The 27572-nt window shown below is 49.4% G+C and overlaps 2 protein-coding genes across 2 annotated transcripts; both read right to left on the reverse strand.

The window, feature by feature from the left end:
- Positions 1-340: 340 nt before the first annotated feature.
- On the reverse strand, positions 341-2019 carry LOC139017858 (uncharacterized protein C11orf91 homolog). Its single transcript, XM_070426477.1, has 2 exons — positions 1533-2019; positions 341-426 (listed from the first exon to the last, which is right to left on the reverse strand). Exons 1-2 carry the CDS (start codon positions 2017-2019, stop codon positions 341-343), a joined length of 573 nt encoding a protein of 190 aa, XP_070282578.1.
- Positions 2020-12720: 10701 nt separating this feature from the next.
- Positions 12721-26520, reverse strand: LOC139017859 (CD59 glycoprotein-like). The gene is made up of 3 exons (XM_070426478.1): positions 26438-26520; positions 21676-21777; positions 12721-14372 (listed from the first exon to the last, which is right to left on the reverse strand). The coding sequence occupies exons 1-3, from the start codon at positions 26502-26504 to the stop codon at positions 14173-14175; spliced, it is 369 nt and encodes a 122-aa protein (XP_070282579.1). The 5' UTR covers positions 26505-26520; the 3' UTR covers positions 12721-14172.
- Positions 26521-27572: the final 1052 nt, after the last annotated feature.

Consider the following 27572-nt stretch of genomic DNA (forward strand, 5'->3'; position numbering starts at 1 on the left):
TTGGCCCTTGGTTTTCCCCAATTCCCTCCTGAAGTGGCCGTGTTGGGAGCCCCTCCCCTGGTGTTGGGTGCCCCTCCCCTGGTGTTGGGAGCCCCTGAACACCAGCAGGGCAGCAGCTTCCAGACCCCGTGAGAAAGCTCCCCCAGCCACAGCACAGAGAGGAGACACACCATGAGATTTACCACGGGGGCACTGTATGTGGAGTACATGCTGGGAGCAACAACAACAGCAGTAAATACAGAACAGAAAATAACAATTTTTGAAATGACAACGAACAGGACACATTATCTAAGCACTAACACCTAAGGAGGTGGCTGCCCAGGCTCTGGTGGGCAGCTCCTCAGGAGAAAGAGGCTGACTTCTTTCCAGGCTGCCTGGTCTTCAGTCCTTGTAACTTCTCATCTTTCAGCGCCTTCAAGAACTTATCTGCAGGAGAGCAAGACACACTTAGCTTGAGTAGAGATAAGGGCTTTTACTAATGCTGTGAATGCAACTGTGTGCTCCCTACAGGAGCCCCAAATCCACTCTGATCCAAAACATGTATAAGTGGAGAATATGTAGTTGAGAAATCCAGGACTTAGAAAAGTCCAAGTTTTCTAGGAATTGTTCCTAGAGACCCGCTACCTCACGGACCTAAACATTTGGGTGATTTCATACCCCTCCCCTGTGTGGGAGGTGGGGGCAATTTTATAGAATAATGGGGATGGTCTTTCGAGAACCATCTGCTCACGTTCAATGGTCAAGTGCTAGCCACAGTCAGAACAGGTGATGGGAATAACAAAGTCTGCAGAACAGAATATGGCTACCGAACATTCTACAGAGCAAATAGGTCCTCTGGGAGTAGAATTGGACTGTGTGTGATTTTACTCTCCCACAGCAGCTTGCATGCTCCAGGAATCCCACCCACACCAGCACACCTGGTCTCCCTGGTTAAGTAAGATCCCAGATACTTCAAACCTAAGATCAGATGATCAGATGGCAGAGTCCAGGACCCTGGTGAGAGGGCTACAAGGGGGGGAGGGGGATGGAGGGGGCTGGGCGTGTCCCAGGGAAGCTATCATCCAGCACTGTCCTTGGGCCTCCTGGGTCTTGCACAATTCCCATCTGCCCCCTACAGACACTCCAATCAACCTCCGCTACTTCCCCCACCTCCCGCCCAGGATCCCAGTTGAAGATAAATGCTAAATCTCAGTCTCTAGAGAAAGGGGCTGCCTGTGGTGGGTGTGGCTCCAGGGGTAGTTGTGTTACTGTGCAAGAGGCTTAAGGTTCAGGAGGGGGCTGGTGGTGGGTGGAGTTCCAGGTTTGGGGGCTCAGGATGGAGGGAGGGTGGAGTTGGAGCAAAAGAGTCGGTTGAAATCCAGGACGGGGGGAATCTGGGTTCTGGGGGATCAGCTGGAAATCTGGGACACCTGGGTGCTGGAGCCTGAGCCCGAGGCCACATTTGGGGGGGACCCCGGCAGGGGGACGTGGAGCCAAGAATGGAGTGAAGGCCGCCCAAGGGTGGGCCCCGGCGGCCCGGGGAGGTCACGCACAGCGCTGGGAGTCGAAGCCATCCCCAGTGATGGTGAGCAGCTCCAGCTCCTTAATGCGGATCTCCAGTTCGCACAACTCCTCGGGGTGGGAGGCGGAGAGGAGCCGGGAGGGCGTGGGGCCAGGGGTCAGGGGCGAGGCAGCCACCTCGGGCCCTGGCGGCGGCGAGTAGAAGAAGCGCAGAGGCTCATAGGGGATGGAGGCCAGGCCAGAGGGCCAGGGCGAGCGGCAAGGCCGCTCGCTGGGGGGACCCAGGCCCGGGGGTGGCGGCAGGGGCATCGGGGCCGGGGGCGCCTGGGGCGCCTGGGGCAGGGACCGGCCCCCCGCCGGCCCGCCCGCCTTCAGCGGTACGAAGAGCTTCTTCCAGATATTGAAGTCGCTCAGCGGGGACGTGGAGACCCCGCGGTCGTAGAGGGACGGGAAATAGAGGGGCGGGGCCGGCCGCTGGCTCATCGTGGGGCTCTGGCGGCCGCGCCGCCCCTTCGGCATCTTTTGAATGGGAGGCTGCGTGGGAGGAACCCCGCGCCGGGAGACGCGCGCCTGCCTCGAGTGGCCGGGTTCTGACATTCCACAGGCCACGCCCCGAGGGGGCTCGGCCCCACCCCTTCGTGTTAGCCCCGCCCCCAACAAGCAGGGCTCTGAGATCCGGTTGGCCACGCCCCAGAATGTGGCCACGCCCATTGGCAGGTGGCAGGCCGCGCCCCTGGAGTGAGAAAGGCTCCAGCAGTGGGGCGCGAGTGTGAAGTCCCGCAGGCGCGTCCAAATGCCTGGCCCAACCCCTTGGTTTCCGCTCGACCACAGCACCCTTCGCCTCCAGCCCCAAGCTGGGCTCAGCCCCCCTACTCTCCCCACCGCCCGTAAATCCCACAAGCCTCGCTCCGGAGCTGTCACAGCCAAACATGACATCAAACAAAAGCACCAAAGTGGAGAGCTGGCCAGAACTGCAAGAGAAAACAGTCTTCAGTTTTCCTCTCCGTTAATAGGAAGAAAAAAAATTATGTCCCGCTTTTAGGCTGAGTCTTCTATTTCTCAATTACCTTCGATTAAAATAATCCCTGTGCCAAAATGGCATATTTAGGGGTGGTATATTCTGATCTCTTCCAGTTCCCAGGACACTGTTTTGTTTTGTTTTAAATATTTTTTTATTGATTTCAGAGAGGAAGGAAGGGGGGTGGGGAGAGAGAGACATCAATGAAGAGGATCACTGATCGACTGCTTTCCGCACAGGCCAGGCTATAGCACTGTTTTTTAAAGCTCCCAAATATTTATTGAGTCCAATTATATGCTCAGCACTACAGGATCTTGGGCTGGACCAGCTAGTATGGGAAGAAAAAGCTGCTCAGTGTGAGACAAGCCCTTCACATCTGGACAGTTTCTAAGTTTACAGGTGCTTCACACACACCTTTCTGTCTTCTGTCTGGTCATCACAAGCAACTGTAGGAGGCAGCCTGTTTCTCTTAAACGTCAAACAACTTGCCCTTGTTAAGCCAAGGCTTTCATGGGAGTTTGCCTCCCCTCAGTCTGACTAATCCTGGCTACTCATGTAAGAGATCTTGGTGCAAAGTACCAAGGAAAGGGTGTGGGCTCTTCGGGATAGGTTCAGCAGGATTTCCTTTCAGTGGTTAGATTGTTGCCTGTTCGTTCCTGATGATGAATGTGTTTGGAAGAGAACTAAACTGCATCTCACTGGAAACACTCTCCCTTCAGATTTATTACCATCCATAGCAGGGTCCCTTTTCCAGCGTCTCCCACAGCACTGGGAAATTTGGCTGGAACATGGGCTGGCTCTAACGGCCATTCTCAATCCTCTTCTCCTTTGTCCGCCTCCCAATTGTTTGATCATTTGTTGCTTTGTTTTATATCCACATAGGAGTAACTTTTTCCATTTGACTTATTTCGCTTAGCATGCTAGTCTCAAGATCAACCCATGTTATTGCAAATGACAGCATTTCATCTTTTCTAATAGCTTAGTAATATGCCATCGTTTATTAGATTTAGAATCACTTAGTTCCTCTCTCTGTGTTTGTAAAGTCCCCCTTCAAATCCCTCATCTTCGTTTTCCTCTCGGAGAGATGGATTTGGGCTATCAAAACCCTGTCTCCTTGTTTGCTGCCTCTCAAAAATAAACTCTTTCCTTGTTGCATACTCACTGCTTTACTGATTGGTATTACTGTGTGTTGGGTATGTGAACTTGGGTTTGACAAGTATAGTCAAACTATACTTGCTCCCCTAGAAGTCTCACTTCCTCTCCATCACTTTAGCTCTGCATCTAGACAGAATGCCAATGACCACACCTTAACCAGATTCTCTGCCTCTTTAAGGGGATGTCACAATTGGCCATGCCTGCCTTGGCTTGGAACAGCTTTTAGGAACATGTAGAACTTGTGGCTTGGATACAGCAGAGTTGCTATGGAATGAGTATTTGTGTTGCCCCCCCCCCATTCTTATGTTGAAAACCTAAGCCCCAGTGAGATGCTATTAGGAGGTGGGGGCCTTTGGGAGGTGATTAAGTCAGGAGGACAGAGCCCTCACCCATGGATTAGTGCTCTTGGTAAAGAGTCTGCAGGGAGCTCCCTTGCCACTTCCACCATGTGAGGGTGCAGTGAGAAGACCGCCATCCATGAACCAGGAAATGGGTTCTCACCAGGCACCAAATCTGCTGGAGCCTTGATCTTGGAGTTCCCAGCCACCAGACCTGTGAGAAATAAATGTTTCTTGCTTAAGCCGCCCAGTCTATGGGATTTTGGTTACAGCAGCCTGAACATAGGAAGACAAAAGTCATGTTTGAATCCAGGACTCTTTGTGACTCTGGGAAAGTCGTGTCAGCTCTTGGAATCTGTTTTCTGAGCCATAAAATGAAGGCAAGATCTACCACACAAAGTTGATGCAGGTGATGAAAACATGTATAAGCAAAACCTGGGACACATAGTAGGTGCTCCTGGGACACATAGTAGGTGACTATGATTATTAAACAGTCTTATGTGGATTCCTTAATTCACCATTAAGCCCTGGCAAATGGATGAGGTCAGTGGAGCAGGGGAGAGGGTGTCCCTCCCTGACAACTGGACCCACTCCAGGTAATTTAGCAACCCCTACACCTTGAACAGTGATGGCAAACCTATGACACGCGTGTCAGAGGTGACATGTGAACTCATTTTTTTGGTTGATTTTTCTTTGTTAAATGGCATTTAAATATATAAAATAAATATCAAAATATAAGTCTTTATTTTACTATGGTTGCAAATATCAAAAAATTTCTATACGTGACACGGCACCAGAGTTAAGTTAGGGTTTTTCAAAATGCTGACACGCCGAGCTCAAAAGGTTCGCCGTCACTGACCTAGAAGCTGATTACCTGCTGCCCTGTGGAGGACAGTGACATCAAAAGCAGAGAGGCTATTGCGAGCAGGGCACTTGTCTTAACTCCTTTGCTCACTCCAACGAACCTAAGCAGTAACTGTTTTCCCCACTTTCTGAGACACGTGTAAGGTTGAGTAACTTGCCTGAGGCCCTGGGACTGGTTAGCAGCAGAACTGGAATTCCAAACACATGGGCTGGCCCCAGCTCCCTGCCTCTTGGCCATTCCCTCCTACAGCCTCCCACCAGTTCCCCTGGCTCTCAGGGCAGGGTCACCTTCACGTTGGCTGGCTTTCTCTTGCTGGCAGAGGGCGGGCTCTAACTGGAAGTTGTTGGTGTCACAATTCAAGGGTTTGGCTCTGTGAGGAGCACCAACAGTCTTTATTCCTCATCTGAATTCACCATTGTGTTGGGCAGGAGCTGAAGGCCCTCACATTTCTACTTCCCTTCACAACACCCACCATTTCAAGAACCTTTCAAAAAAAAATGCAGCCCCGCCCTTATTCTTATTTCCCTTGGGGGATGTTTTCTCAGGCACTCGCAGAGTAAGCACATTTTTTAATGGACTGAAGCCTGAGAGGCAGTAGTGGAATGGGGAGTGCAGGGGCTTGGAAGATGAGAGAGCTGAGTTCAGTCTCATCAACCAGCATCAACTAGCTGTGCAACCCTGGGTAAAACAACTATAGCTAACACTCACTTCACCACTCACTACATTGGGTTCTCAAGTTATCCTGGCAGTACCACCTACAGGGTCGGTCTCTCAGAATTTTTCTGCTCACAGGCAACAGAGGTTGATATGGAGATTTCATACAGAGGGCAATGAGATAGTTTATGGAACTGAAAACTTAAGAATTATGTTTTGAGCCTGGCCTGGTAGGCTCAGTGGTTGAGCATTGACCTATGAACCAGGAGGTGATGGTTCCATTCAGGTCAGGGCACATGCCCAGTTGCAGGCCCAATCTTCAGTGGGGGGCTTGCAGGAGGCAGCTGATCAATGTTTCTCATCATTGATGTTTCTATCTCTCCCTCTCCCTTCATCTCTGAAATCAATAAATATATATTTATTTTATTGTTATTATTATTTTATTTTTTTGTTTATATTATTATATACTCGAGGCCCGGTGCACAAAAATTTATGCACTGGCGGGGGGGGGGGGGGGGGAGGAGGGGAGTTGTCCCTCAGCCTCACTTGTGCCCTCTCACAGTCTGGGACCCCTCGGGAGATAACGACGTGCTGGCTTAGGCCCGCTCCGGGGTGGCAGAGGGCAGGCCCAATCCCTAGGTGCAGCCCCTGGTCGGGCTCAGAGCAGGGCCCATCGGGGGGGTTGGGGCTCCATACCCTGTCACACACAAAGCAGGGCCGATCAGGGGGTTGGGGCGCCGCCCCCTGTTACCCACAGAGCAGGGCCCATCAGGGGGTTGGGGAGCTCCCCCCTGTCACGCATAGAGTAAGGCCGAAGGGGAGTTGGGGCACCGCCCCCTCTCACATACAGAGAAGGGCCCATCAGGGGGTTGGGGAGCTCCCCCTTGTCACGTATAGAGTAAGGCCGATAGGGGAGTTGGGGCGCCGCCCCCTGTCACCCACAGAGCAGGGCCGATCAGGGGCTTGGGGCACTCCCCCCCCCCCCCTCACACTCAGGGCAGGGCTGATCAGGGAGTTGGGGCGCCTTCCCCTGTCATGAACAGAGCAGGGCGGATAGGGAGGTTGTGGCCCCGCCCCCTGTCACACACAGAGCCGCAGGACGATCAGGGGGTTTGGGCTCTGCCCCCTGTCACGCTGCTCCAGGGGCCAGGAGGCCTCGCTGCTCCGTTGATCCCGGTGCTAGGAGGCCTCGCTGCTCCATTGATCCCGGTGCTAGGAGGCCTCGCTGCTCCGTTGATCCCAGTGCCGGGAGGCCTTGCTGCTCTGCTGATCCCGGTGCCGGGAGGCCTCGCGGCTCTGCTGATTCCGGTGCTGGGAGGCATATTACCCTTTTACTATATAGGATAGAGGTCTGGTGCATGGGTGGGGGCCGGCTGGTTTGCCCTGAAGGGTGTCCTGGATCAGGGTGGGGGTCCCACTTGGGTGCCTGGCCAGCCTGGATGAGGGGATGATGGCTGTTTCAGCTGGTCACACCCCCTTCAGGGTGGGGGTCCCCACTGGGGTGCCTGGCCAGCCTGGGTGAGGGGATGATGGCTGTTTGCAGTTGGTCACACCCCCTTCAGGGTTGGGGTCCTCACTGGGGTGCCTGGCCAGTCTGGGTGAGGGGCTAAGGGCCGTTTTCTTTTTTTTTTTTTTTTTATTTTAATAATTTTTATTTCTTAAAGTATTACAAAGAGTATTACATATGTCTCCTTTTTTCCCCCCCTTGACATTCCCCCGGCCCCTGCCCCCCGCCCCCCCCCCCCCCGCCCCGTGTCTTGTGTCCATTGGTTAATCTTATATGCATGCATATAAGTCCTTCAGTTGGTCTCTTAATCCCCCCCCCCAACCCTCCCCAGGCTTCCCACTGTAGTTTAACATTCTGTTCAATGTTGCTCTGCTTCTGTATCTACCCCTGTTCATCAGTCCATACTGGTCCCGTTTATTTGTCCCAACCTCACTGGAGTAGTCTCAACCTCACCAGGGCCGTCTGAGTCTCACCAGGGCCGTTTCAACCTCACCGGGGTCGTCCCTACCTCACGGGGGCCGTTTCAACCTCACCGGGGTCGTCCCTACCACACCGGGGCCGTTTCAACCTGACCGGGGTTGTCCTTACCACACCAGGGCCGTTTCGACCTGACTAGGGTCGTCCCTACCTCACGGGGGCTGTTTCAACCTCACCGGGGTCGTTCCTACCTCACGAGGGCTGTTTCAACCTCACCGGGGCCGTCCCGGCCTCACCAGGGCCGTTTCAACCTCACCGGGGTTGTCCCTACCACACGGGGGCTGTTTCAACCTGACCGGGGTTGTCCTTACCACACCGGGGCCGTTTCGACCTGACTGGGGTCGTCCCTACCTCACGGGTGCCGTTTCAACCTCACCGGGGTCGTCCCTACCTCACGGGGGCCGTTTCAACCTGACCGGGGTTGTCCCTACCACACCGGGGCCGTTTTGACCTGACCAGGGTCGTTCCTACCTCACGGGGGCCGTTTCAACCTCACCGGGGTCGTCCCTACCTCAAGGGGGCCGTTTCAACCTCACCGGGGTCGTCCCTACCTCACAGGGGCTGTTTCAACCTGACCGGGGTCGTCCCTACCACACCGGGGCCGTTTCGACCTCACCGGGGTCGTCCCTACCTCACAGGGGCTGTTTCAACCTGACCGGGGTCGTCCCTACCACACCAGGGCCGTTTCAACCTGACCGGGGTCATCCCTACCTCACGGGGGCCGTTTCGACCTGACCAGGGTCGTCCCTACCTCACGGGGGCCGTTTCAACCTCACCGGGGTCGTCCCTACCACACCGGGGCCGTTTCGACCTCACCGGGGTCGTCCCTACCTCACAGGGGCCATTTCAACCTCACCGGGGTCGTCCCTACCACACCGGGGCCGTTTCGACCTGACTGGGGTCGTCCCTACCTCACGGGGGCCATTTCAACCTCACCGGGGTCGTCCCTACCTCATGGGGGCCGTTTCAACCTCACCGGGGCCGTTTCAACCTGACCGGGGTTGTCCCTACCACACCAGGGCCGTTTCGACCTGACTGGGGTCGTCCCTACCTCACGGGGGCCGTTTTGACCTCACCGGGGTCGTCCCTACCACACCGGGGCTGTTTCAACCTGACCGGGGTTGTCCCTACCACACCGGGGCCGTTCGACCTCACCGGGGTCGTCCCTACCTCACGGGGGCCATTTCAACCTCACCGGGGTCGTCCCTACCTCATGGGGGCCGTTTCAACCTCACGGGGGCCGTTTCAACCTGACCGGGCTTGTCCCTACCACACCGGGGCCATTTTGACCTGACCAGGGTCGTTCCTACCTCACGGGGGCCGTTTCAACCTCACCGGGGTCGTCCCTACCTCACAGGGGCTGTTTCAACCTGACCGGGGTCGTCCCTACCACACCGGGGCCGTTTCGACCTCACCGGGGTCGTCCCTACCTCACAGGGGCTGTTTCAACCTGACCGGGGTCGTCCCTACCACACCGGGGCTGTTTCAACCTGACCGGGGTCGTCCCTACCTCACGGGGGCCGTTTCGACCTGACCAGGGTCGTCCCTACCTCACGGGGGCCGTTTCAACCTCACTGGGGTCGTCCCTACCACACCGGGGCCGTTTCGACCTCACCGGGGTCGTCCCTACCTCACAGGGGCCGTTTCAACCTCACCGGGGTCGTCCCTACCACACCGGGGCCGTTTCGACCTGACCGGGGGTCGTCCCTACCTCACGGGGGCCATTTCAACCTCACCGGGGTCGTCCCTACCTCATGGGGGCCGTTTCAACCTCACCGGGGCCGTTTCAACCTGACCGGGGTTGTCCCTACCACACCAGGGCCGTTTCGACCTGACTGGGGTCGTCCCTACCTCACGGGGGCCGTTTTGACCTCACCGGGGTCGTCCCTACCACACCGGGGCTGTTTCAACCTGACCGGGGTTGTCCCTACCACACCGGGGCCGTTCGACCTCACCGGGGTCGTCCCTACCTCACGGGGGCCATTTCAACCTCACCGGGGTCGTCCCTACCTCATGGGGGCCGTTTCAACCTCACCGGGGCCGTTTCAACCTGACCGGGGTTGTCCCTACCACACCAGGGCCGTTTCGACCTGACTGGGGTCGTCCCTACCTCACGGGGGCCGTTTTGACCTCACCGGGGTCGTCCCTACCACACCGGGGCTGTTTCAACCTGACCGGGGTTGTCCCTACCACACCGGGGCCGTTCGACCTCACCGGGGTCGTCCCTACCTCATGGGGGCTGTTTCAACCTCACCGGGGTTGTCCCTACCACACTGGGGCCGTTTCAACCTGACCGGGGTTGTCCCTACCACACCAGGGCCGTTCGACCTCACCGGGGTCGTCCCTACCTCACAGGGGCCGTTTCAACCTCACCGGGGTCGTCCCTACCTCACGGGGGCCGTTTCAACCTGACCGGGGTTGTTAAGGGCCGTTTTCAGGCTGGCGGATGACTGAAGCTCCAAACCTCTCCTTTTTCTTTTTTTTTTTTAATTCTTGGATTTATTTACCTTCTATGGCTGTCACTGGAACTGAGAGCCAGCTTTCTCTCTGAGGCTTGGCTCCAGCTCTGAGACCTCGGCTGCTGAAAGCAGGTATCTGGTTTGTTTGGGTTCTATAATCGAAACACTGTTTCAACTCCAGCTCTGAGGCCCGGCTGGCTGAAAGCAGGTTTCTGGGGTTTTGTTTAGCTTCTATATTTGTAACAATGTTTCTTAAACTGCAAGCTCAGAGGCTGGCAGTGGCAGGCGGGGAACCTTGGCTTCCTCCTTCACTGGAGCAAGCAAGCCTCCTGTTCGCTTCAAGCTGCCTGGCTGCCGGCCACCATCTTGGTTGGAAGTTAACTTGCATATCGCCCTGATTAGCCAATGGGAAGGGTAGCGGAGGTACAGCTAATTACCATGTTTCTCTATTAATAGATAGGATTTTTAATTATTTTTTTATTTTTATTTTTTTTAAAGAATTTGGTTTTGAGGGTTCAGAGATCAGGGCAACTTTAGGAATCCAGGTAGCAGGAGGGAACCAACGGCCTCTTCAGTTGGCTGGCTGTTCTCAATGACTATTTTCAACCCTTTTCCCTACAGTAGTGGGTCTCAACTTTCTGGCCCTTTAAATACAGTTCCTTATGTTGTGACCCAACCATAACATCATTTTCGTTGCTACTTCATAACTGTAATGTTGCTACTGTTATGAATCGTAATGTAAATATCTGATATGCAGGATGGTCTTAGGCGACCCCTGTGAAAGGGTCGTTCGGCCACCAAAGGGGTCGTGACCCACAGGTTGAGAACTGCTGCCCTACAGCCTTCCCTATAGACACAGAGCCTGGAAAAACAAAACAGCTTTGCCAGTCTCCCTTTTAGCTGGGGGTGGCCCTGAGGCATTTCCAGCCAGAAGACATGACCAGAAAATAGCTGGCAGCTTTCCGGGAAACTGAAGCTTCCCCTTCATCTCCTCTTCCTGCCTTGGACCTGGCAGTCTGAGGTCACTCTGTGACCATGGGGGAAAGACCCAGAATATGCCATGCACCCACCGAGATGGTGTTGAGCAGCTGAACCAATGCCAGGAGCTGCCCACCTTCTTATGCAAGAGAACCCGACTCTGATTAAGTTTCTCTAAGTTGTCTGTTCATTGTAGCCTTCCTGGGAAACTCCCGGCTTCAACCAAAAAGTATTTTCAGTCCTTGTCTAACTCCACTCAAGACTGAAATTGCAGGAGAGACCCTGCCCAGCTTCTGGCTGGAGGAGGCCAGACCCCCTTCATGAAAAGGCCCCCAAGACTGCACTTCCAGGTGGAGGCGACTCCCCAGCAGGTGATTGTGGTTCTGTTATCAGAAGGGAGGGGGAGCAGAGGCCACGTGGCTAAAAAGCCAATGACATGATGGCAGGTCCCATTGTTATAACTGATGATGGACACAGGGGGTCGGAGTGGTGAGGTAGCTTGCCCAAGGCCTCAGAGCCAGTCAGTGAGAGGGGCGTGAAAAGGGGCGCTTTACCACCGTGCTGCAAATGGATTGCATTTAAGTAAACGTCTATTGCAGAGAGATCTTATTGTAAACCTAAATTTTAAAAAATCTCAAAGCTGCTTTACTCACAGTGTATATACGTTATTTCCATTCCAATCATTAGTGTGTTTCCAACTTCTTCCATAGCTCAGGGAACAAGATGGCTTAGTTAGCAATTGTCAGTTAACTCTTCTAGCAGTTATAATGGCCAGTGATGTTTACTTACAAAGAACAGAAACTTTCTCAAACCAGTTCGAGCAACACAGGTCTGAGGGAGCTCTGAATGACATGGAGAGACTTTACTCACTCCATGGGCAGCTGCCCAGGCACACAGTGCCAGTCAGTAAAATAAGTAGAGAACAGTGATTTGTAAACACTGATGGGTTTGGGTATAGGCAATACTATTCAGTTACAGAGCAACATGAAATCGTATACACCGTGCTTCAAATAGTGGCTGGCACACAGTAAGCCCTCCAGTTGTGACCAGGACATTCCCTGTTGAAGAATTTAGTGCCAGGTCCCCATTTAGCTATACTAGTCGAGTTTATGAATTATAAAACTGGGTTTCAGTTCTGGCCACAGCACCATATCACACCAACACATTCAAGGGCCAGGTTGGTTGGTATTGACATATCTGTAAAATATATTGCCAGACTGAGTGGGGTGAGTTGAGCCAGCGTGAGCACTAGTTGTATATATAGGCCCAACATACTGGGTTGGCTAACTTGCATGTAGCCAATAACAGCAAGGATGGGAATGGCAGCACGCCTAGGAAAGCTCATCACAGAAAAGAAGCTCCCCACTCCACAATCCCAGAACCTTGACCCCCAGTTCAGTGCACCCACCCTCTGCAGGGTGCATGCTGTCCCCCCACCCATCCCAGAGGCTCTGGACCCAGATAGCTGCTGGGAGAAAGGACATCCTTACCTACAACGGACCCACCTAGACACCCACCTAGCAGTACTGTGGTCATTTATTTTACTCCAAAATAATGTAAGTGTGCACAAACAGGAAGCTTCAGTTTAGACAAAGAAAAGTTTTATGGTGAATAATCCTATACGCTAGTGGCATGGTCAGTACTTCCTCAGGCAGAAAAAGGCCTGTGAAGCAAAGAGTCACAACTATTTTATCTTGGAACAGAATGAAGATGGTGTAAGAAGAAACACCGAGCCAACAGGGAACACAGAGCACCAAGGGAATGCTAGGTTTGGATGAGGAAGTCTTTATTTGTCTGTGGCATCAACAGGAGAAAACTGGCACTGCCCACGCCCTCTCTTGTCACTGGGCATGTTGCATATGCTGCTATCCTTCTGGGCCCAATGACCACACGCATGCATTTGATTATATTTTATTTTCAAAAAGGCATCATTCATTCCGCTTTATCACACAGATTACATAATCAAGGCATTTTTTTTTAATGTTAATCAAGAAATCTCACTTTCATCGGCAAGTCAGGCCATGCTGTTAAAAGCAGACAAGGTTATAAGAATATAGGTGTTATTAAGTCTACCAGATCTTGAGAATTACTCACCAGCCTCCCCCCCCCCCCCAAACACACACACAAAAAAATGGCAAAACTCTGCCTCCTGAAAAGGGGTCTCTCTTTAGGAAACTGGTAGAGCTTCTCAAAGTCTTGGCATTTGTGAGGATGCTAACAGCCTTTACAAACGAACATCGCATGATCTCTGCCACGTCAGCTAGCAGTCAACAGGCTTTGTGTCAGCAGGTAGAACATCCCTGTGGGCCTGTTGCTGTTCGAGGTGACATGTTCCCATTGCATTCTTCCAATACACACACACATAAGGGTTTTCCCACTGATAATACTCAAAATAAGCAACACGATACTGTAAATCACTTGTCGCAAAGAATGTTCAAATATTTAGTCTTGAACTGTGTGACAAAGCGAAAATATGCCATCACTCCAATGAAAAGGGAGGGCAATAGTTTTAACACACCATTAACTGACGTGTTTAAGTTGTTTTTAGGGAAAGACAGCAAAGCCCATACAAAATTTAGGAAAAGACGAAAATTCAGATTTCAGCCACTGGTACCTCTCTAAAGGGCAGACCTGGTGCCTCTATGCCCTGCCACCTGGAAAGCTTACCTCCTACTCTGCCAGACACCTTCTAGGTGAGAATATGTCATTCCAATCACTCTGCACTTAGAATCCCGTTGCCCCTGACAGCCCACATCTGGAACATTCCTCATGCCTACGTGGCAACACAGGGGCCATAGAAGGAGGGGATGAAAGCATCCCCTGTGAGAGACACTGGTGAAAAGAACCCCTCTGCTCCAACCGCCCGCCGCCCCGCAAAAGCACTGATCATACTGGTACCTACATCCAAGGAACAAGCGGGGAAATAACTGACGATTGCAGAGAATCTAGTCAAGCTATTGCTGCACCGAGCAGAGGAGGCAGCACAGAACTAAGCTAGCTGTCATGGCACGTGCTTCACTCCTAAACGTCTTCCCTCAGAGGGGCCTTCTCTGCAGACAGGACTGGTTTTCCAGGTCTCTCCCTCTCTCATATCCAAGTTGCTCAAGCTAGTTTTGGTCTCTCCCAACAGGATCCAGTAAGAAAATAGAAAGCTTTTGTGGCAGCAAAGCAGATAAGGAATACACAGAAGCAGGGAGTTAGGAGACTCTCTCCTTGTTGATTTAGATAAGAAGTTTCCAGAATGCTGTGAGCAGCGGAGCCACCAGCAGAGCCATGGTGCCCGTTATGCTCGTCCCACCGCTTCTGTTACACAGGTCCTTCTGGCAGCATTCGTACTGTAGAGTATTCTCTCCTAAATTTTTTGAGAGGTATTCGTAGTTGCAGTTCTCAAACTTCCAACACTGGTAGTATGTTCGTGTCTCTGTGGGAGAAACACAGACAAGGGTAAGCAAGCAAGTGGGTCAAGTTCCGTGTCTGCCTTGGAGCCCGAGATTCTACTCCTGGGAACTGACCTTGTGGCCGTAGAGACATGTGGGCAAGAACGGGCATCCCAGTTGGGTTGCAAAGGGGAACAGTTAAGTGATGATACAGCTCTCAGTGGAACTTTCCCATAAAACCAAAGTCTCGTCAGAGCCAGCAGGATTGTGTGTGGAGGGAGTGGGGGTGGCTAGAGTAGTTAAATGCCTTCGCTAATGCAGTGCCTGGCCTCTGGCTGGTGTTTATGACAGTGTGCCCTGCCTCTCCCAGGCTGATGTCTCCAGAGCTGGAGGGGGATTTAGATGCTCTGTTACTATCTGCCTTACTGTAAGGTCAGAATATATCTATTTTAAAATGTCTAGCTTAAGGAAAGAGACTTAGCCGAAACCGGTTTGGCTCAGTGGATAGAGCGTCGGCCTGCGGACTGAAGGGTCCCAGGTTCGATTCCGGTCAGGGGCATGTACCTTGGTTGCGGGCACACCCCCACTGGGGGGCGTGCAGGAGGCAGCTGATCGATGTTTCTCTCTCATCGAAGTTTCTAACTCTATCCCACTCCCTTCTTCTCTGTAAAAAATCAATAAAATATATTTTAAAAAAAAAAAGGAAAGAGACTTACATTCATGAGAAGAAAATAATTAAGATTCACATTATCCTTCTTAAAAAATAGATTTATCCTTGAGGAGTTTTAAATTCGCAGCAAGACTGAGCAGAAAGTACAGAGTTCCCATACAGCTCCCTGGCACCCCCACCCCAAACCAGCTCCCACACAGTGAACATCCTCCACCAAAATGGTACATTTCCCACCTGATGAACCTACAGGGGCTCATCACTATCACCCAGAGTCCATAATTTACACTTGGGTTCACTCTGGGTTTTGTACATTCTAAGGGGTTTGACAGATGTGTGACATGTATCCACTGTTATAGTATCAAAGAGAGCAGTTTCATTGCCCTAAAATTCTGTGCTCTACTGCATCACCCCTCCCTTTTGTCAGCTAACCCCTGGCAACCACTGACTTTTTATTGCCCCTTCGTTTTACCTTCTCTAAAATGTCCTATTGTTGGAATGATGTGGGGGGTAGCCTTCTCAGGTTGGCTTCTTTCACGCAGTGAAATACAGTTCAGGTCCCTTCATGCCTTTTATGACTTGATCACTCATTTCTTTTTAGTCTACTGCCTGGCGGGGCCCATTTATTTATTCATTCACCTACTGAAGGCCATCTTGGTTGCTCCAAGTTTGGGCACTTACAAATAAAACTTACCAACATCTGTATGTGGTCAAGGTGGGCATGTATGTTTTCAACTCGTTTGGGGAAATATCAAGGAACACAATGTTTGACTCATATGGTGAGAGCATGTTTAGTTTTTTGAAGAAACTACCGAACTGTCTGCACCATTTTCCATTTTCACCAGCAATACTAGTACGTGAGCGTTCCTGTTGCTCCACATCCTCGCCAGCATTTGGTGAAGTCAGTGTTCTGGACTCTGGCCTTTCTAGGGCTGGCGGGTGAGGACACGGTTGGATTTTTCAATCGGGAGGGAGTCTCAAACTCCCGACTGCTCTGAACTCCAGTCCCGGGCGAGTCTCTGGGGACCCTGACTGATACAGGGAGACGCTAGACTTTCTGGCTTCGTTTGCATCTCGAGGGTGGCTTTCTCTCAGAGGTGCTTGCAGCGATTACCTGGACACTGAGACTCGGGCCTCTTAAGGCTGGACTGACGATAAGCTATGGCTGTTTGCTCCGCCCTATTGGTCCCCTGGGACCCCGCCCCACCTAAACTGTGCATGGAGGCTTTTGCAATCTGAAAATTACCTAACAAACTTGCAGCCGGCCCAAGGCCCCAGGGCAACTTGCATTCCTTCACAGCTGAGCTCCTGCTGAGTAGCCTCAGGCAAAGGCTAGATTAGCACCTCCTGAAAGATCCAGGAGCCAGTATACCCGGTGGTCAGAGTGGGACCATCCAGTTTGCAGCTCCATGGAACCATAAAAGACACACTCAGGGGGCAGACTCAGTGAGCACCAAAGCCCCACTGAAGCAAGTCTTGCCCCGGAGGGGTGTCTCCAGCACAGAAGTTCTCCCACTGCAGACACAGCTGATTCTCACAGCCAATTGGCCTGGAGGTAAATTCCTCCCAGTGATACCTACAACAATCAAGGCTTAACTACAACAAGACTGTGCACACAGCCTACAAGGGGGTGCACCAAGAGTGTCCACCTCAGGTAATTGGGGAGGCTGAGCCACTGGGCCCTATAAGACACCTAGCACAGAAAGCCACTCTATCAATACAGGGAAGCATAAAAAATGCGGAGACAAAAAAATAGGACACAAATGACAGAAATGGGGGAAAGCAAACGACTGGATATAGAGTTCAAAACCACACTTTTAAGGTTTTTCAAGAACTTTCTAGAAGCCGCCGATAAATTTAGTAAGACCCTCGAAAAGACTGGTGAGACTGCTGATAAATGTAGTGAGATCCTCAAGAAATCTAGTCAGGCCCTCGATGTTATGATAAAGGACCAACTGGAAATTAAGCATACACTGACTGAAATGGAGGATATTATACAGACTCCCAACAGCAGACTAGTGGATCGCAAAAATCAAGTCAACGATTTGAAATACGAAGAAGCAAAAAACACCCAACCGGAAAAGCAAAATGAAAAAAGAATCCAAAAATACGAAGATAGTGTAAGGAGCCTCTGGGACAGCTTCAAGCGTACCAACATCAGAATTATAGGGGTGCCAGAAGAAGAGAGAGAGCAAGATATTGAAAACCTATCTGAAGAAATAATGACAGAAAACTTCCCTTACCTGGTGAAAGAAATAGACTTCCAAGTCCAGGAAGCGCAGAGAACCCCAAACAAAAGGAATCCAAAGAGGACCACACCAAGACACATCATAATTAAAATGCCAAGAGCAAAAGACAAAGAGAGAATCTTAAACACCTTTCGTACCGCATAGAAATCTCTAAGACATACGCCAGGGACCGCACGTTTTTGGGCAAACTGCACGTTATTTAAATCATCATAATGCACTTTAGGTGTCGTTGTTCAATAATTATAACATTTTTATTTACAAAAACAATTAAACAATTAAAGTTCCTAGTACTTTTTTAACGTGTGGTACTGCATAAAACATTTTCCTCTATGAAGAGGGACCAAACAAAATTTACATAAGTATCTAGATTCACTCCTTTTTCCATGGGCGTGAAAAACGAGAAAACTCGTGAGCGGTCCTTAACAGATGGCGTGCGATGAGCGGTACGAAAGGTGTTAAGAGCAGCAAGAGAAAGACAGTCAGTTACCTACAAGGGAATACCCATACGACTGTCAGCTGATTTCTCAACAGAAACTTTGCAGGCCAGAAGGGAGTGGCAAGAAATATTCAAAGTGATGAATGCCAAGAACCTACAACCAAGATTACTTTATCCAGCAAAGCTCTCATTCAGAATTGAAGGTCAGGTAAAGAGCTTCACAGATTAAAAAAAAAGCTAAAGGAGTTCATCAGCACCAAACCAGTATTATATGAAATGCTGAAAGGTATTCTTTAAGAAGAGGAAGAAGAAGAAAAAGGTAAAGATACAAATTATGAACAACAAATACACATCTATCAACAAGTGAATCTAAAAATCAAGTGAGTAATCTGATGAACAGAATGAACTGGTGATTATAATAGAATAAGGGGCATACAAAATCCTCAACAAAATCTTAGCAAATTGGATCCAGCAGTACATCTGAAAGATCAAACACCATGACCAAGTAGGATTTATCCCAGGGATGCAAGGATGGTACAATATCCGCAAATCAATATACGTGATACATCACATAAACAAATTGAAAGAAAAAAAACCACATGGTCATATCAATTGATGCAGAAAAAGCATTTGACAAAATTCAACACCCGTTTTTGATAAAAACTCTCAGCAAGGTGGGAATAGAAGGATCATACCTCAACATAATAAAAGCCATATATGACAAACCCACAGCCAACATCATACTCAATGGACAAAAACTAAAACCATTTCCCCTAAGAACAGGAACAAGACAGGGATGCCCACTCTCACCACTCCTTTTTGACATAGTACTGGAAGTATTAGCCATTGCAATTAGACAAGAAGAAGAAATAAAAGGCAACCAAATTGGAAAAGAGGAAGTAAAACTGTCCTTATTTGCAGATGACATGATATTATACATAAAAAACCCTAAAGACTCCATCAAAAAACTATTAGACTTAATAAAAGAATTCGGCAATGTAGCAGGATACAAAATTAACGCCAAGAAATCTATGGCATTTCTATACACCAATAGTGAACTTGCAGAAAGAGAGACTAAAAAAACAATCCCATTTACCATCGCACCAAAAAAATTAAGCTACCTAGGAATAAACTTAACGAAAGAGGTAAAAGACCTCTACTCAGAAAACTACAGGACATTGAAAAAAGAGATAGAGGAAGACATAAAGAGATGAAAGAACATACCATGTTCTTGGATTGGTAGAATCAACATCATTAAAATGTCCATACTACCCAAAGCAATCTATAAATTCAACGCACTTCCCATTAAAATACCAACGGCATATTTCACAGACCTAGAACGAACTCTCCAAAAATTCATCTGGAATAAAAAAAGACCCCGAATAGCTGCAGCGATCCTGAGAAAGGACAAAGTAGGTGGGATCTCAATACCAAATATCAAGCTGTATTACAAAGCCACTGTTCTCAAAACTGCCTGGTACTGGCACAAGAACAGATATATAGATCAATGGAATAGAATAGAGAGTCCAGAAATTGGCCCAAACCAATATGCTCAATTAATATTTGACAAAGGAGGCAAGAACATACATTGGAGTCAAGATAGTCTCTTCAACAAATGGTGTTGGGAAAATTGGACAGATACATGCAAGAAAATGAAACTAGACCACCAACTTACACCATACACAAAAATAAACTCAAAATGGATAAAGGACTTAAATATACAACGGGAAACCATAAAAATACTAGAAGAATCCAAAGGCAACGAAATCTCAGACATATGCCGAAGCAATTTCTTCACTGATACAGCTCCTAGGGCATTGGAAACTAAAGAGAAAATAAATAAATGGGACTACATCAAAATAAAAAGCTTCTGCACAGCAAAAGAAACCATCAACAAAACAACAAGAAAGCCCACTACATGGGAGAACATATTTGCCAATGTTATCACTGATAAGGGTTTAATCTCCAACATTTATAGGGAACTCATACAACTCAACAAAAGGAAGATAAACAATCCAATCAAAAAATGGGCAAAAGACCTAAATAGACACCTTTCAAAAGAGGACATCCAGAAAGCCAAGAGACATATGAAAACATGCTCAAAGTCACTAATCATCTGAGAGATGCAAATCAAAACAACAATGAGGTATCATCTCACACCTGTCAGAATGGCTATCATCAACAAATCAACAAACGACAAGTGCTGGAGAGGATGTGGAGAAAAAGGAACACTCGTGCACTGCTGGTGGGAATGCAGACTGGTGCAACCACTATGGAAGACAGTATGGAGTTTCCTCAAAAAACTAAAAATGGAGCTCCCATTTGACCCTGTGATCCCACTTCTAGGAATATATCCCAAGAAACCAGAAACACCAATCAGAAAGGATCTATGCACCCCTATGTTCATAGCAGCACAATTCACCATAGCTAAGATCTGGAAACAGCCTAAGTGCCCATCAGTAGATGAATGGATTAGAAAACTGTGGTACATCTACACGATGGAATACTATGCTGCTGTAAGAAAGAAGGAACTCTTACCATTTGCAACAGCATGGATGGAACTGGAGAGCATTATGCTAAGTGAAATAAGCCAGTCAATGAAGGAAAAATACCACATGATCTCACCCATTTATGGATAATGAAGACCATAATAAACTTTTGAACAAAAATAGATACAGAGGCAGAGCTGCCTCCAACAGACTGTCGAACTACAGCGGGAAGGCCGGGGAGGGTTGGGGGGCAGGAGGTGAGGGTAGAAGATCAACCGAAGGACTTGTATGCATGCATATAAGCATAACCAATGGACATAAGACACTGGGGTGTAGGGGAGGCCGGGGGATTGTCAAGGGCGGGGGAAAAAAAAGGAGACATATGTAATACTCTTTGTAATACTTTAAGCAATAAAAAAAAAGAATAAGGGGCATAGAAAGGGAGTGGACTGACTATTCTTGTGGGGGAAAGGGGTGAGGGGGATGCGGGAAGAGACTGGACAAAAATCGTGCACCTATGGATGAGGACAGTGGGTGGGGAGTGAGGGTGGAGGGTGGGGTGGGAACTGGGTGGAGGGGAGTTATGGGGGAAGGTGGGAAAGAGGAACAAATGTAATAATCTGAACAATAAAGATTTAATTTTTTAAAAAAAGAAAAATTATTTTGACTCTAGTCTACTTTCCTCTTCCTGGCTCCTCCCCACCTCTACCATCAAACACACATCTTTTATAAAGAACCTATTAGTGGCAGGTTAAGAAAGAACCAGGTCTCTGTGCTCATATACAACTGGTGCACGTTACCTAACTAAGGAGACTCAGACATAGCCGTTCCTCGCCAGTATCATTTCCACACATAGATTCAATCCAGAACCACATCCACCAAGAACAGAAGAGGGCACGGCTTTGCTGTTTCTTTCCTTGTCCACCACTTCCTAGGTCCTGTTTGAATAGGATTATGGAGATAGAGCTTCTAGAGCCTGACCAATGTGGGAAATGCAGTCCTAGCAGTCCCCAACCCCGTTTCCCTGAGTGTCCTGCTCCCTGAGGCCACAAACCTTCGGTGGCACCTGCCTTTGTCACACTCAGGAACGCTTTTCCCCTTTCACATTTCTGACAGCTAATAAACAGGCCTCTGCCATAATTTTATCTCCTTTCCTCTTCTTTGCATCCCTAGCCACCTGCTCAGACTCTGACACCCGGGAGGCTCTTAAAAGACGGGAAGGCAGCCAGCATTGCTGTTAAGAGAATAAGCATTGGAATAGACGGATTCCCACATTCAAATCCTGGGTTGGTTACTTGTCCTTAGTCTGTTGCTTAATCTGAGCCTCTGTTTCCTCATTTATCAACTGAGAATACAAAACATTACCCTGTGTGGTAGGTGAGAAGCATTCAATTAAAAACACATGAAAAGTGCTTAGTGCTACATGGAGCTGATGCTATTAAATGGCACGTATTTCCAGGTTCCCATCATCCCATTACCCTTAGGAGAGAAAGGAGAGGCTCTTACCGGCTTTGACATAGAGACATGCATCAAAATTAACTGTGCAGTTGGTGGTGTGAGTGCACGCACCACCTGGGTTGAGGCAGGTGTAACACTCCAGGCTATGACCTAGAATCAGGAAGAAGAGCCGTCAGAATCGGGTAGACCAGCACTCACTTGCCCTCCTGGCTGCAGAAGGAAGCCCACCATCTCCATGACCACGGGGCAGAGGCCAGCATGCTTCCTTTCCCACACACACTTGCAGCAGGTAGATTTCTCCAAGCTCAGACTGTTAAGAGTAGGCAGAGAGAAAGATATAAGCTGGAAGAGGCTGGGAGAGGCAGCTGACCTCTGGGCTGACCTTTAAGCTGGGACATAGAGGAAATAAGAGTGAGATGTAACAAACTGAAAATAGACAATGGGGCCAGCAAGCCCCTATGTGAGCTGGAGAGATTCAGAGCCCCTCCACCATGGGTGCTAAACGGTGGCTTAGACCTAGATCAGGGGTGGGGAATGTCTGGCCTGCAGGCCACATGACATGAGGCACGAGAAATCATGTGGTCCGGCCCTGCCAAGGCAACCACAGGTGAGACTCAAAGTTCAATACATCTAGGAGCTTCTTTCATAGCAACATAAATTTACATTAAGTGAATTATATTAAGCGAATGAGGTTATAAATATCCAAATGGCACTTGGCATAAAGAAGGTTCCCCACCACCAATCTAAATGAAGGAGCCTTACAGCTTAAATATCTATAATAATAAAAGGGTAATATGCTAATTAGACCGGATGTTCTTCTGGACCTCATTCAGATGTCCTTCCAGACAAAGCTGGGGCCAGAGGGAAGCCAGTGCATAATAGGCCTTCCATCCCCTGGCTGCTGGCACTGGTTTTCCTCCGGCACCCAGGACCCAGGCCTTTAGTCTGGCCGCAGCAGCGAGGTTTGGCTTCTCCGCTCCAGCTGCTCCTAGCCCCCCTTTTTATTTTCCCCCAGCTCCTCGAGCAGAACCCAGGGCTGGCTGGAAGCTTGGCTTCCTCCATCACCGGGAGCAACCCAAGCTTCCTGCTAGCTCCAGCTCCGTGGCTGCGGCCACCTTCAGTCGTCTTCAGTCTTCGCTCCATGCCTGCATATGAAAATTAACTGCCTTCTTAGTTGGGTAATTTGCATAGTCGCTCTGATTGGCTGGTGGGTGTAGCGGAGTGACACCAATTTGCATGTTTCTCTTTTATTAGTGTGTGTGTGTGTGTGTGTATATGTATATATATATATACACTTTTTTTTGAGATATGAGGGATGGTGTGACTAGCTCCTTGCCTAGGGGCATGCCAATCTAGGGGTATAAATCCTCTAAACTCCCCAATATCAGGGGCACTCAGTTTGGTCTCAGCCAGCTAAATTGCCTGCTCAGGTCCTCTCTGAGTGTATTGCTTTCCTACAAATAAATACTCTTCTGCTTTGGCTGTTGTTGTCTCTTGTTTGAATTTATTCCCATAAGCAAGACAAGAAATGGGGGTGCAGAGATCCCCTTGTCCCTTCCTGACAAAACTACAATTCTAGCAACAGTTTTTGGACCCTGATGCAAGTGCAAAGGAAATTTCCGTATTTAAAAATCCATATAACTGTCCTAATTAACCATTTCAACTGGAAGTTGAATAAGTTAACAAAATTCTATAAATGCCTGCCCAGCAACAACTGCTCTATGAAATTACATTCTCATGGATTAATAGTCAGTATTTGGTGGTAGCTCCCTGTGTGAAAAGACATTTTCAAAGATGAACTACAGAATATCTCATTACAGATCAGCACTAACAGATGAATACTTGCGACCAATGGACGAGAGGGAACACAAATTTCTGAAACCCAAGTAAGCAAAATGTTCTTCTCCCAAAAAGAATTCCATTCTTCCCATTAGTAGGTCTGTATTACAAATAATTGTACTCAATTGTAACATTTCAAATTTTGTCAATTGAAAAATCTGTATTAATTTGTTTTCTCTCGTTATTTATATAAAAGCCTACAGAATATCCTTGAATTTGTCTCTTGGCCTGCAAAACCTCAACTATTTGCTCTCTGGCCTCTGACCTTTGGGTAAGGTGCCCTCACTGAAGCTGCTCCCTGCTCAGTGGCTGACCCATCACCAGAAGCACACATAATCAAGGGAAAGATAGCAGCCCCGCACACCTTAAGCCCAGGTAGGTGGGGCAACCAGGCATTAGCAGTGACACCGAACACAAGAACCTGTTACATCGGATGCAAATTGCCTTTGGTTCTCTGATGTGAAAATCAATTCTGCTCCTGTTCATGTTCTCAGGGTTCCTCTTTGCTAGCTAGACTCAGGTTTTGCTGGATTATTTTTTCCTTCTCCATTTTATATCAACGGTGACAAGAAAAAGATAGGTCCTACTGCACATCTGTCATGGGGAGAGGCAGAGAAGTGTTGCAAGACGGTGCTCCTGATTCATGCGGACGCACCCTCTTCTAATTAGAGACATGACCTTCTTCCTCCCACTGGCCTTCTGCCAGGTCAGGCGAGTCTGCCATGCCTGGGACAGGCCTCCGTTATCCCACTCTGCCTCTTCTCCCCAGGAAGTGCTTGTCATGCCTGCGTGACAGGGGAGCCACCATGAAAAGGGACAAGAGGCAGTTTTTCTCTTCTCTTCTCTGCTCCAGATGTGTGCACACGCAGGAGTGGAAAGAATACAAGAGGGAGGGGTTGTTCTAGCCTGGCTCTTTGGTTGCCCATGGCCTCGAATTTTCTCCTGGCTAGAGCTAGAGTTCATTGGCCTTCTTGACCATCCTTGAGACAGAGGAACGGAAGCTCACGTCTGGGACTTCAGTGGGCAGAAGTGCTCAGAGCTGACACACTGGTTCAGTGTTCACACATCTGGGCACCCACATGTGAACCTCAGTCTGTCAGAAGAGGAGGGCTCAGTGACCTCCATCACCCCTTTTTCAAGGGGAAGCTAAGACTAAGGCGTTAACTAACTTGCCCAAGTTCACCCAGCTACTAAGTGGGCGAGCTGGCCTAAACCACGGCTGTCAGTTCTGAAACCGAAGCTTGGTCTAACCATGTCATTCTTCTAATCATCCTAAGTGGGAAAGAGAGGAAAATGGCACAAATTACCAGGGAGACCCAGGTCAGGGACCAGCAATAAGTCAGAGGTCGACTGTTGGATCTTTTCACTGCTAAGCCTGGGTAGAAGGATCTGCTCCAGATGCTGACTCTCGGACAAAGGGCCTGTCTCAGAACAGCTGATGGCCCTAGACCAGCCGTGGGCAAACTACGGCCCGCGGGCCGGATCCGGCCTGTTTGAAATGAATAAAACTAAAAAAAAAAGGCCGTACCCTTTATGTAATGATGTTTACTTTGAATTTATATTAGTTCACACAAACACTCCATCCATGCTTTTGTTCCGGCCCTCTGGTCCAGTTTAAGAACCCATAGTGGCCCTCGAGTCAAAAAGTTTGCCCACCCCTGGCCTAGAGCCAGGCCTGTGCCATAAACAGAATTCTGGAAGGGGCATGACCAGGTTACTCTAACTACAGAAAATACACTGGCTAGAAGAATCCAGACAGTAATGTGTTGTTGTAATGTAGGTGAGCCACATTACAACCCATCCTGGCTAGAATCAGCAGAGGTGGGGAGGGAGGTGGGAAGGAGAGGAGTCATCACTTCTCTTCCCTGTCTCTCCGCCCCCCTCCCCCCATCCCCCAAAGGGAGAGCACATTCAAATGTGTCCTTGGGCTGGTTTCTTCTTTGCTTCAGCTTCTTCAACTATAAAATGGGTTTAACAGCCCTAACCCCTCACGGGATGGCTGGAAGGATGCAATGAGAGCGGGCGTGGCACAGTCCCTACTATGCAATAGGCATTCAATATATGGTAGCCACTAGAGCGACTAAGATGTAAGCCATGCTCCAACATGGCAGATACCTTTTTCCTTTTGCTCACTGCACTATTTCCTTCTCTTTCCCCTCCCCCCACAAAACTGGCAGTACCGGTATGACACAGGCAGAAAATGAAAAACTTGATCCTTATGATGACGCAAAGCAAGTCACACTGGTGTTCCTAGTGTTACAGAGGCTAAGGAACTGTACTCAGAAACACACCAATACCTCCAGGAGCCAGGGAGGGGCGGCCCGGCGATGAAAGGGTTAACAGCAGATGGTCTGCTGCCAAGCTGTTTGGGTTCAAATTCGGGGTATGCCACTTCTGTGGGATAGTTTACAAGCAATTTAATCTCTCTGGGCCCCAGTATTGTCAGTTGTAAAATGGCGATAAAAAGAGCACCTACTCTACAGGGTTGGCCTGAGGATGAAATAAGTAAATACCTGTGAAGTGTTCAGAACAGTGATTGGCACAGAAATGCTAGAAGCATTAGCTGCTACTGCTGTTACTATGAGCACCATCCTCATCATGGTGCATAAAGGTCAAGGCAGAAGGACAGAGCACAGCTCTCTAAAGATGGGTCCACTGGTGTCCTAGCAGCTTGTGATGAGAGGGAGAAACTTAAGCTGCTGAGTGTACCCCTTCCGCTCCACCCCCACCCCCAGAAGCAGCTCCGTAACCCAGAATGGCTGTAACCCGGGAAGGTGCTCCGCTGTGGGCAAGCCTGTAACATAGGAAGGAGTTGTCACACAGCCCCGGACCTGTAACACTGGAAGGCAAAGCCACCAAAGCCAGGCTGAGGGCAGCGGCATCAGCTCAGTCTTCTGGGGCCTAAGAAAAAGGAAGCGTGTGACCAAGGGGGCCCAGATGGTCGAGATCCATGTCCCTCCGGACCACTCACCTGAATCATAGAGGACGGAAAGGATGATCAAGAGCCCGAGCAGGGTGAACCCTCCTTTGCTTCCCATTGTCTACAGAGTCTGGAAGGAAGACACACAAAGAATCGTCATGAACCAACAGATGACTGACTACTGACTGGTTATCTCAGAAACCAGGAATTAAAGGTCTGGGGGGCTTCAGGAACATGGGGAAGGAGCTAGCAGGCCAAGAAAACACAGGGAATCTACCAGGTAGATTCTACCAAGCAAATCTACGAAGCAAAGGATGCTCTCAGATGGAGCAGCACTTGGTCCCCTCTCCTGCCCTAAGACCTCAGCTTACTAAAGAAAGGCTGTCGGTCCTGGTGAGGGGGGCAGCCATGGGCAGTCACAGCACACAGGGCCCAGAGTCAGGACTGCCCGGGCCCCACCCTAGCTCTAACCTATAATAGCTTCGGACCCTTTCTCCAAGCAGGGGGAACAGCACTGCTCTCCCCATGAAGGTTGTTCAGTCAACTGAGAATGTGAGGAAAGTACTTAATACAGCAACTGCCATTCCTGCTCTGCTGTCATTCCACCCAGTGCTGTTGGCTGCGCCGGAGCCTAGTGAAGGCCACTTGTCCAGGCCATGCCACTAAGGGCATCCGACCAAACGAGAGACTCTGGAGGGCACCAACATGTACCCGGGACCAGAACAGGAGGCAACAGCTCAGCGTGCTGGAAGCTCCCGCTCCCCACTTTAGCAAGTATAATGGGAAAACCTCCTTGTTCACTCTGGGGAAGTAAAGGAGTTCCAGGTGTGAGAAATGCTCACCTGTCTGAATTCAAATAACGGACTCAGAGACATGAAGTCCGGTGAAAATGAGACCTTTAATGCAGTCTTACAAGATTGGGTGTCTGGTTGAGCAGGCACACTGAAGCAGCAGCAATCACAGGCAATTTATCCCTAGTGTGTGAGTCCTTCCTGGTTCCTCATTGGCTGAGGACTATGGGGTTAAACCCACCCCCCCCCCCGCCCCCGCCCCCGCCGCACCCTCCTATACTTCACCTAGGCCTTATTGTCTCCTATTGGGTTATTTTATTTTATTTTTTATTTTTTTAAAAATATATTTTATTGTTTTTTTACAGAGAGGAACGGAGAGAGATAGAGAGCCAGAA

The sequence above is a fragment of the Myotis yumanensis genome, unplaced genomic scaffold, assembly GCF_028538775.1.
Source record: "Myotis yumanensis isolate MYYU_CA2020_CCGP unplaced genomic scaffold, mMyoYum1.0.hap1 SCAF_10, whole genome shotgun sequence".
NCBI lineage: Eukaryota > Metazoa > Chordata > Mammalia > Chiroptera > Vespertilionidae > Myotis > Myotis yumanensis.

What these genes read in the sequence shown, in the direction of transcription:
- LOC139017858 (XM_070426477.1), bottom strand. Translation starts at nt 2,019, where the DNA reads ATGCCGAAGGGGCGGCGCGGCCGCCAGAGCCCCACGATGAGCCAGCGG. An exon ending in TGGCTTCGACTCCCAGCGCT is followed by an intron (nt 427 to 1,532) that starts GTGCGTGACCTC and finishes GCTCTCCTGCAG; the next exon opens with ATAAGTTCTTGAAGGCGCTG.
- LOC139017859 (XM_070426478.1), bottom strand. Translation starts at nt 26,504, where the DNA reads ATGGGAAGCAAAGGAGGGTTCACCCTGCTCGGGCTCTTGATCATCCTT. An exon ending in TTCCGTCCTCTATGATTCAG is followed by an intron (nt 21,778 to 26,437) that starts GTGAGTGGTCCG and finishes TCCTGATTCTAG; the next exon opens with GTCATAGCCTGGAGTGTTAC. An exon ending in ATGTCTCTATGTCAAAGCCG is followed by an intron (nt 14,373 to 21,675) that starts GTAAGAGCCTCT and finishes TTTCTCCCACAG; the next exon opens with AGACACGAACATACTACCAG.